At 41.0% G+C, this 10255-nt stretch overlaps 1 protein-coding gene across 1 annotated transcript; it reads right to left on the reverse strand.

The window, feature by feature from the left end:
• Nucleotides 1–372: 372 nt before the first annotated feature.
• On the reverse strand, nt 373–1302 carry LOC133750483 (vomeronasal type-1 receptor 90-like). The gene has a single exon (XM_062180081.1). The coding sequence runs from the start codon at nt 1300–1302 to the stop codon at nt 373–375; it is 930 nt and encodes a 309-aa protein (XP_062036065.1).
• Between the last annotated feature and the right edge of the window lie 8953 nt (nt 1303–10255).

The following is a 10255-nucleotide window of genomic DNA, read 5'->3' on the forward strand; positions in this document are numbered from 1 at the left end:
AAGACAATCATTCATAAAATCTTTTAATTTTACTTAATTTCAGGGAGAAGAGAGAAGATAAATAGATAGGTGATAGATATATAGGTAATCAGAAATTTGCTGTTTAATTGCTGATGTACAGAGCCAGGGTTATGCCAGCCCAAAGCCAAAATCCTAGATCTCCATCTGTCATACCCATGTGGGAGACAGGAACCCAAGTACTTGATCAAGCATGTGTTGTCAATTACAGTGTGCACTAACAATAAGCAGGATCAGAAAGAGAGGCAGAATTTGAACCCGGGCACTCCAATACGGGATGTGGGTATCCCAAGTGGTAGCCTAACTGCTGAACAACAGCCACACTGAAAGACAACCATTTTTGTCATCAACTTGTTAAAACTGAAACCTTTTCCATGATACATTATGGAAAACATTGAGTATCCTCTTATCAGAACCGATAAGCACCAATGGACTGACAGTGGCATAGACATTGACCACAACATACTGGACACCCATGATAACTGAGTCATATGTCCACAGTATCAGGGAGGAGGATGAGATGATGAAGTCCACCCAGTACATGACCACAAAGAAACTCACCAGCAGCAGGATGGTCTGGGTGGCCCTTTTCTCTGGGGAGGATCTTGGGGAGAGGCTGGTGCTGTGAAGGTGCTGGGACCTCCTCTGATGCCTAAGTAAGAGGATCACCATGTATACACTTGAGAGCAGCATGACTCCCACAAGGAAGACGTCCCTGGATGTTGTCAGGGTGAACATCAATCCCATGATGCCAGGCATTATGGGGGAAAATGAGCAGTATTTAGTGATAGCCATCAGATTGGTCTGAGTCACATTGGAAGATGCCACAGTGTGGAAGATTGTGGTAGTGCTGAAAGACAAACAGACTAACCATATGAAGAAAAATAAGTAGAAGATGAAATGTGTGCATTTGTATTTAAACTGTGCCAACCAGGAGCTGGTAGGACTGATGGTGATGGCCTGGATGATGCTCATGAGGCAGGTGGTGCAGACGGAGAGGCCCTTCATCACTCTGTTTACGTAGAACAAAGCCTTACACTTGAAGTCATTCCCTACATTCAATGACTCAAATAGGTCTGGAGAGTGCAAAAACAGCATAGTAGTAAGCAAAGCAATGTGGGCTAAGGCCAGATGACAGGTGGTCAGGTCAGTGGGCTTAGGCCGGTGATCCAGCAGGATTGAGAGGATATGAGAGAGGAAGAGGAAGATGTTGGCTGAGATTCCAATACCAGCTTGATAAAGAATGCATTTATAAACAGCAATGTAAGCAGACATTGGGCTCATCTTAACCAGGGAAGGAACACATGCATGCCTGAAAAGCAAACAAAAACAGTATCTCATATCATCAGATGGCATTATTCTGCCTGCCAGACACTTGCTTTCTAAATTCCTATCTTCACAATGAAAACCTATCTCTTTTAGTTAGTTTCCATCCCAGAAATTTCTTTTGTGAACTCTCTTCTATTCAGGAGGATATGTCAAAGCCCAGATTTCAAATCTCAAGTTGAAAACATCATAGTCTTCACTTTCATGATACACAGGAGACTACACGATAACAGTCTCCCATGCATTGAAAAATTCTTGGATCCTAGGTCGTAAAACAAGTCACTTCAAGTCTTATTTAAGATAGATCCAATGTTAAAATATTTCCATTATTTAACATGCTATTAGCTCAGATACAAGCATAAATACCCTCTCTACTTATTTTAATCTAGAGTGCCTTAGTTCATTTCATGCTACCATAATATGATTTATAAATTTTTAGAGATTTAATTATTTATTTGTAAGACAGTTACAGAAGCATAGGCAGAGAGAGAAAGAGAGAGAGAGAGACCTTCTATTTGCTGGTTTACTTCTCAAAAGTCTGCGACAGCTGGAGCTGGACCAATCTGAAGCCGGAGCCAGGAGCTTCTTCCAGGTCTCCCACATGGGTGCATGGGCCCAAGAACTTAGACCATCTTCTACTGCTTTCCCTGGTCAGAGCAGAGAGCTGGATCAGAGTGGAGCAGCCTTGACTCAACCCGGGAATCATATAGGATGCCGGTACTGCAAGTGGTGGATTTACTCACTACACCACAGTGCCAGCCTCAATGTATAAATTTTTAAATGAGAGAAATTTTTCTCACTGTCCAAGATTGAGGGACCACTATGTGATGAGTGCCTTCTTCATTCATCATCCCACAGTAAAATGTGAAGGAACAAGAGAGTAAAGGGGACTACTGTGCCTTTTTATAATGGCATTAATCACACCTGCGAAGTTAGAGCTGTCACAGCCTAACCACTTCCTACAATTTTAATTAAATTTAAACATGAATTTTAGAGAAAGCATTTAACCTATAGCAAAAGGCTGAACACTTAGCTGTATATCGATGGGAAAAAATAAAACAGAAAGTACCACATTTCTCTCCCTTTCCCAAGAGCACCCCAGAACAGCCCCGTCCAATCACCAAAAGCCCCATACTGTAAGCCCCTGCTGAGGTAACCCTGTGGTTTTTTTCCTTTAAAAGTGCTCCCAAACAAAGGCCTGGGCTTTTCCTCTGACCTCTGCTGCATCAGCTGGTCAGACAAGGTCCTTGTCGTGGCTTGTACTTTAAAATAAACCTTGCTTTTGCATTTCGGTGTGATCGGGTGGCTGATGGCTTCTTGTGGATTTACTTATCTGGGCATAACAACAATTACTATAATAGAGAGAAATGACATTTGTGGTGACCTGCTAAAATTCAATTACTTTCAAGGTTTAAAAATACAAATGTTTTATGACGTAAAAATTCAAGTTTCAAAATACTTAAAATTTCTTAACAATTTTTTACATTAAGAAAAGAAGTAAAACATTCTGAATTAGGTTGTGTTTTTACAAATACAATTTCACATTATGCATGTAGTAAGTGAACATGTGAAAAAAATTAGTGCAATAAAAAGTAATGCAATTCCAGTTCAAATAGAGAAATGTAATTATAAATGTTGCTTCTTGCATATATTAATTGTATCTTCATAAGATTATGAAATTAATGATTGTGCCTGCAAATATCTTCTGACTTCACTAATGAATTTTTAATATTCAAGGCTGAAATAAGGAGAACAGTGTTTTCCTCACATGTCACAGGATCATCCTAAAACACCCATGTAATCCACTTTCTTGTGGAGCACTCACCAGCACTAACAGGGCTGAGAAGCACACACCCAGCGCAGTCTCTGCAGGGAGCTCATGGATGTGCGGTGAGGCTCTCTCTATGTGGTTATGAGAAAAGGAGGCAGTGAGCTCATCTCCCACAAGGCTCACAGTTGTCAGGACAAGCTCTGGCTTTAGGACCAGTACAAACAGAAGACACTACAGGGAGATGTGGAAGACAACAGGAAAGGAACAACTGGGATTCAAACTTGCTCATGTGTGAACATGTTTCTCTAGTCTATAATGGCCTGAATGGGCTCTATTAGCTAAGCCCTTGTCAACTACTCAAGGAATTTTGAATATCCCCAGCTGAAAACTAAGTCAACGCCACAACGTTTATGTCAATGTTTTCTGTCTTGTTTGGTAGAGTCCTGGTGGCATCCTCATGTGTCCTCCATCAAACATCATGCTGCACATGATTAAAACATAAAATGTAAACTGTCAATAAGAAAATAAAAATATACATTTATTTTACACCTAGACTATCAGACAGGATACATGGGGCAGAGAACTTGTAACAGTGCTTCTTAAAACTGACCGTACAACCCCTATTGGAAGCTGTACTGAGAAACCCTAAGCTCAGAATTTCCTCTCAATTTTAAAGTGTTATTTAACCATTTGGTATTCAAGGTTGGCCCAAAGAATTGTGATCTTACAGTTCTTTATTTAAGCACGTGAACTGGCTTCCTTAACAAGTTCCCTCTTAATGCTGATATTTCTTCTCCTCAACCCACTGTCAGTAGCACTGAGCTAGAGAATCAAGCTGAGCAGAGTATTTCACATGCCACTGTTTTAACCAGAGGACCATGGGTGCCCAGGGAAGACCTCCAATCACTGCATTAAAATATCAGTTTATTTGCTGGTACTTTAAAGGCAGGAGTAGGCAGTGATTTCTGAGTAAGACTTTTTATGAAACAGCATGTTCATATTCACCCATATGACATAACTGATCACGTTCTGTGTGATCACAAATGTGTTAAGGATCAGCATGCTGGAAACTTTGCATAAATTATGTGAGTATTTTTCCATACTTACATTGGGTATTAAGGGTGATATAAATTTGATGTTAGGCAGGACTCAGATTCCTAAGTTTGAATATCATTGATCTTCAGAATGCACAGATAAGAGCCAAATATTTAGGGTGTGAAAGACAGAAAAAGGAAGAGTGCACCAGTAGTGCAGAGTGATAATACACTGCTGAGTTTATACTCAGTTCTCTGTAATATTGTAGCAACCATTCAGTCTCCAGGAATGGAAAACAGGATGTTTTAGAAGCTATATTCTAATGAAAATGACATAATGAAGGCATGTATGTATTTAGATATTTGCCCCATTATGGTGCTTTTGGACTTGGGCCATATGTGAATAGAAGCTCTGGATAGGTGGGAGAAGGAAGCTGAGGGGAGATTCCTAGCTAGAGCCACACTTGGGACCAGACCTCAGCAGAGCATAGACTCTAGCGGTGCTGGTGCCAAGGGGAAGCCCCCAGCTTCTGATCATTATATGGGATATCTCCAGTTCTGTCTTTTTAAAGCATTCTCAACAGAAACTTGCCTCCTGGTGTTCGCTTGACTTTATTGTTTCTGTCACATTACTAATATGAAAAATATCAGTTAAATAAACTGCTGATGCCAATGCTGGTTGAGGCCTCTGTGGTGCCCTTGTGTGCTGAGGATGTATGTAGTGAACTTTCTTTCCTCACAGAGACCCTGTGGGGTGGGTGCAAATATGCCTTTGGTGTGAGTCTATGTCAAGACACGGTTCCCATGGTAGGTGACGCAGCCAACACTGACTGTAGGTATTGAGACCTGCTGAGGGCCCATCAACAGTGCGGGCCTGGAAAAGGATGGGGAGAAGAAGCACTCACGGCCGACCTTCTCTGGACAGCAGATCTTCGCCCTGGAGAAGACCTTGGAGCAGACCAAGTACCTGGCAGGCTCACAGCGCGTGCAGCTCACCTACTCGCTGGGCATGACCGACAGCCAGGTTAAGGTCTGATTCCAGAACTGCTGGACCAAATGGCACAAGCGGCATGCAGCCAAGATGGCGTCAGCCAAGCAGCAGCAGGACTCAGACGCCAAGAAGCTGAAGGCAGGCGGCTCGGACGCTGAGGATGACAACCAGTAAAACCAGCCCCTGGATCCCACCTCCGACGACAAGAAGATCAAGAGGTTGCTCAAGAAGCACAAGGCTTTGAACTTGGCACTCCTCAGCCCCTGCGGAGGCTGCACAGGGTGGGAGGGGGGGCGGTCTGAGGGAGTGGTGCAATGGACCAGCCACCCACTGCCAGATCCTACTATCAGAGAGCACCAGGTGTAAATCTCTGTGTGATCAATAAGTCATTTAACACTCCCCCCGCCAGAGCCATGAAAAAAAAAGAAACCGCTAAAATATAAAATATGAATATCTTAAAATAAAGCAGTAAATAATAAATATATCTCCAGAGTGCTCTACCTGAAAAATAGGGACACTCCTTTCAGAAGTGTAGGCCAGCTGCCATGGCTCCAATCCTTACCAGTGCTCAGTAAGGTCATTCTTTCAATTTTACACAGATTGGTGGTTAGGTATAGTATCTCATGGTTTTAATTTGCATTTCTCTGATAAGGAAGTGAGAATGAACACCTTTGTCATATGGTTAATACGCAGTTTATCACCCTGTTTTGTAATTTTAAAAGTTTATTATTTTTCTTTTTATTTGAGAGGCAGAGAGATAGAGACTAGTGAGGAGATTTTGTTTCCCCATTGGCTAGTTCACTCTGCAAATGCCACAATAACCAGGGCAGGCTAAGGCCAAAGCCAGGAGCCAAGAACACAATCTAGTTACAGCTAGAGCAGGTTGATATAAAGCAAACCCATCCCTTCTGTCTGTCTTTTCCTGCACACCCCTACTTGTCCTTTCTCTTTCTGTCTTGAGCTCAATCAGCTGAGTACCTCACCAGCTGTGACTGCCCAGTGTTGCCTTCCCAGCCTCCAGAACCAGGAGCCAAGATACACCTCTTTTTTTTAATGATTATACAGTCTCAGGCGCTCTGTTCTAGCAACAGAAAATGTACTATGACCAGGGGTTATGCCCAGGACTCATTTAAGCAAAATGACATAGTAATCTCTATAAACCAGGATAATTATCAGCATGGTTTAGAAACTGTTAATTAGGGAAAGTTTTATTAAAATTTATTATTCCACCAGGGCCACCCTTGGCCTGAAAGTGGACAGTCAAGTAATGCCTTTTATAATGGCATTTTTAAACTAGAACCCCACATTAAATGTGATTTATAATAAAATTGCTGACATTAGAAACTGGGCTTTATGCTTCCATGTAGCTTAAACCTTAAAAATATGTTAATGGGCTGCAAATATACCCTTTTATTTAGCCTTCAGTTGCAATGATGCAGCCCAAATCATTAAGAGATGGGTTTTTACCACTTTCCAGAAAAGCCATTCTAGATGTCAAAAAAATGAAAGTGAGTCTTTCCCTGGGCCTTAAGAAAGCAATTCAAATTGTTCATATTTCCAATTACAGAAAAGGAAATTATAAACTCATGTTCCTTTATGCAATATGTTTCTTAGAACTGGAAGATTTTTCAATGTGATGGAACAAAATACTGCTGTTATTATGGAATACATCTTCTTTCTCTCTCTCCCTACCATCCTATCCTATCTCCATCCCTTTTCTCCCCCGTTCTTGCATACTGCATACACACACACCCACATACACACACACACTATTATACAAAATAAATGTGGCCAGTGCATCGTGCTGATCCGAAGCCAGGAGCCAGGTGCTTCTCCTGGTCTTCCATGCGGGTGCAGGGCCCAAGGACTTGGGCCATCCTCCACTGCACTCCCTGGCAATAGCAGAGAGCTGGCCTGGAAGAGGGGCAACTGGGACAGAATCCGGCACCCCGACCGGGACTAGAACCCAGTGTGCCGGTGCCGCAAGGTGGAGGATTAGCTATATTGAGCCGCGGCGCCGGTCTGTATATATTCTTAATGCACCATTCTAAGCTTAAAGTCTGAGTGTCACAATTATTCTTAGGTGTTTAAATTTTAACTGAAAAGTGATCTCTGTTAAATTTAAGAGTGGAAAAAGAGAGGGAGGAGATGTACAATTTGGAAGATGCTCAATCGGACTTGCCGCAAATGGTGGAGTTAGAAATGTGCCAGGGGATTCCAACACAATCCCATCAAGGTGGCATGTACCAATGCCATCTCACTAGTCCAAGTGATCAATTTCAGCTCACAATTGATGGCTCTGATAGGTCTAAGAGTCAAAGGGATCACACAAACAAGACAAGTGTCTGCTAATACTAATTGATAGAATCAAAAAGGGAGAGAAGGATCCAACATGGGAAGCGGGATACACAGCAGACTCATAGAATGGCAGATGTCCTAAGCAACACCCTGGCCTCAGAATCAACCCTCAAGGCATTCGGATCTGGCTGAAGAGCCCATGAGAGTATTGGAGGCATGGAAAGCCAAGATATCATGGGAAAAAAAAAGACCTAAATGAAAGATCTCTGTGAGTGAGATCCCAGTGGAAAAAACGGGGCCATCAAAGAAGGAGGTACCTTTCTCTGAAGGGAGGAGAGAACTTCCACTTTGACTATGACCCTATCAGAGTAAGATCAAAGTCAGCGAACTCTAAAGGCTTCCATAGCCATGGCAACTCATGACTAGAGCTTAGGGAGATTACTGACGCCATGAACAGGAGTGTCAAATTGTTAAGTCAGCAACAGAAGTCACTGTATACTTACACCCCATGTGGGATCTGTCCTTAATGTGTTGTCTAATGTGAAGTGATGCTATAACTAGTACTGAAACAGTATTTTTACACTTTGTGTTTCTGTGTGGGTACAAACTGATGAGGTCTTCACTAATTATATACTGAATTGATCTTCTGTATATAAAGAGAATTGGAAATGAAAAAAACAACCTGGTGTTAAATTGGAAATGGCATAGAAAATTAATTAATTTTTTTAAAAAAACTATTATGTAGTATCTCTGTCTTTAATGTGCTGTACATTGTTATTTAATGCTATAATTAGTACTCCAATGGTAGTTTTTTCACTTTGTGTTGCTATATGGGCAAACTGTTGAAATCTTTACCTAATATGTACTAAACTGATCTTCTGTATATAAAGAGAATTGAAAATGAATCTTTATGTGAATGGAAGGGGAAAGGGAGCGGGAAGGGGGAGGCTTGCGGGTAGGAGGGAAGTTATGGGAGGGGGAAGCGATTGTAACCCATAAGCTGTACTTTGGAAATTTATATTCATTAAATAACAGTTAAAAAAAAAGTCTGAGTGTCTACTTAAAAAATAATCTTGGATATTGTTAAAATTCTCTGAGCACAACTATTTAAATGCGAAGATGTTTAGAAGTGTTTCACTGATTTAAGCATCAGTTATAAAAATCTATGAGATATTCATGAGAATATATACTATTTATGACATTTTTGCAATATCTTATCCTGCCAACAAATCTATATTGTAAATGCTCCACTTTAACATAATAAAGTAATAATATAAGTCTTTAAATATATTTTCTAAGAAATATCTTCTAATCTCTAGGAGCTAATGCTGGGATTCAAAGATTTAGTACTCTTTGAGAGAACTGTTGTTGTGAAATATATTAAAATAATATTTTCATAAACAAAACCAACATTGAAAACTATGTAAATTCCAAACAGACTTGCTGATGTGATATTGTGAGATGATAAGAACTTCCTCTCTGAACTTCAATCTCATCACTGACAGAATGTTCCCAAATCCCTAAGAATTCCCTTGAAGGTATGAGCATATTTTGTTCTAATGAGCTGATCCATGGTGAGCTTCTAGATAGATTCCCATTAACAGAAAGAACAATCCATGATGACAAGTTTGGAAGGAGGGAGGGAGAGACGAGGAGCCACAGATGGATTAATGACCCAGCATGCCCTTGTGATGAAGGCTTCATAAAGAACCCGTAGTGATTATGATGCCTGCGTGTTCCACATTGGAGTGCCTGAGTTTGGTACCAGCTCTTATTCCGGATTCTATTTTCTTGCTAATGTGAACTTTGGGAGGCAGCAGTGGTGACTCAGTCATTGGGTTCTTGCTGTCCATATGAGAGTCATGAACTGAATTCCTAGCTCCCAGCTTCAGCCAGGCCTCATCCTGGCTATTGTAGGCAGCTGGAGAGTGAATCAGCAGATGGGAGCTGTCTCTCTCTGTCTACATTTAAAATAAATCAATTTTTAAAAGAAATCCTTAAAAGATGGAGTTGGGAGACCTTCTGAGTTGGTGGGCACATCCACATTTTTAAAATGCAAGTGCACCCCAATCCCTGTACTGAGGACTTTCTAGACTGAAGGCTAACGCTTCATCGGAATATCTGTATCCTTTGTGGCATCCTTTATAATAAACCAGCAAATATTGTGTTTCTTTGAGTTCTGTAAGCCATTCTAGCAAATGATCACACTTGAAGAAGAGGTCATGAGAACCTCAGATTTATAGCCGTGTTGGACAGAAATTGTGAGTAATCCAGGGAACTACTGCTTATGACTGTCATCTGAAGTCAGAAACAGTCCTGTGGGCTTGAGCCTTCAACCTGTGGGGTCTGAACTATGTTCCGGTAGAGTCAGAACTGATCTGAATTGGAGGGCACCCGGCTGGTGTGGGAGGAAAACACCATACATCTTGCCACAGAACTGTTGAAAGTGAATACAGAGAGAAATAGATGGCTTTTCCCATACAACTGAGAATCTATCTTCTGCAAAACACTGTGCAATAGAAGCCATAGGATGTGTTGGCATTTTTCCCAAATAAAAGATTCTCTAAACTATTGAAAGTAGTAGAATGCAGTTATTTATAAAACTTTAGTGCATATGCAGGAACCACCAAATATACATAAGAGAGCTTCTGTGATAAATAATTCATTTTATAAACATTTCCTCCATATTACTTGTACCTCAGCTCTTTTATCTTTAAAAGATAAATATGGCAACAGACATAGACAGGGAGATTGTGGGAGCCAGACTGATCAAAGATGAGAAAACCCTTTCTGTCCCCCAAAATACCAAAGAACTCA

This window comes from Lepus europaeus, chromosome 21, assembly GCF_033115175.1.
Source record: "Lepus europaeus isolate LE1 chromosome 21, mLepTim1.pri, whole genome shotgun sequence".
Classification (NCBI taxonomy): Eukaryota; Metazoa; Chordata; class Mammalia; order Lagomorpha; family Leporidae; genus Lepus; species Lepus europaeus.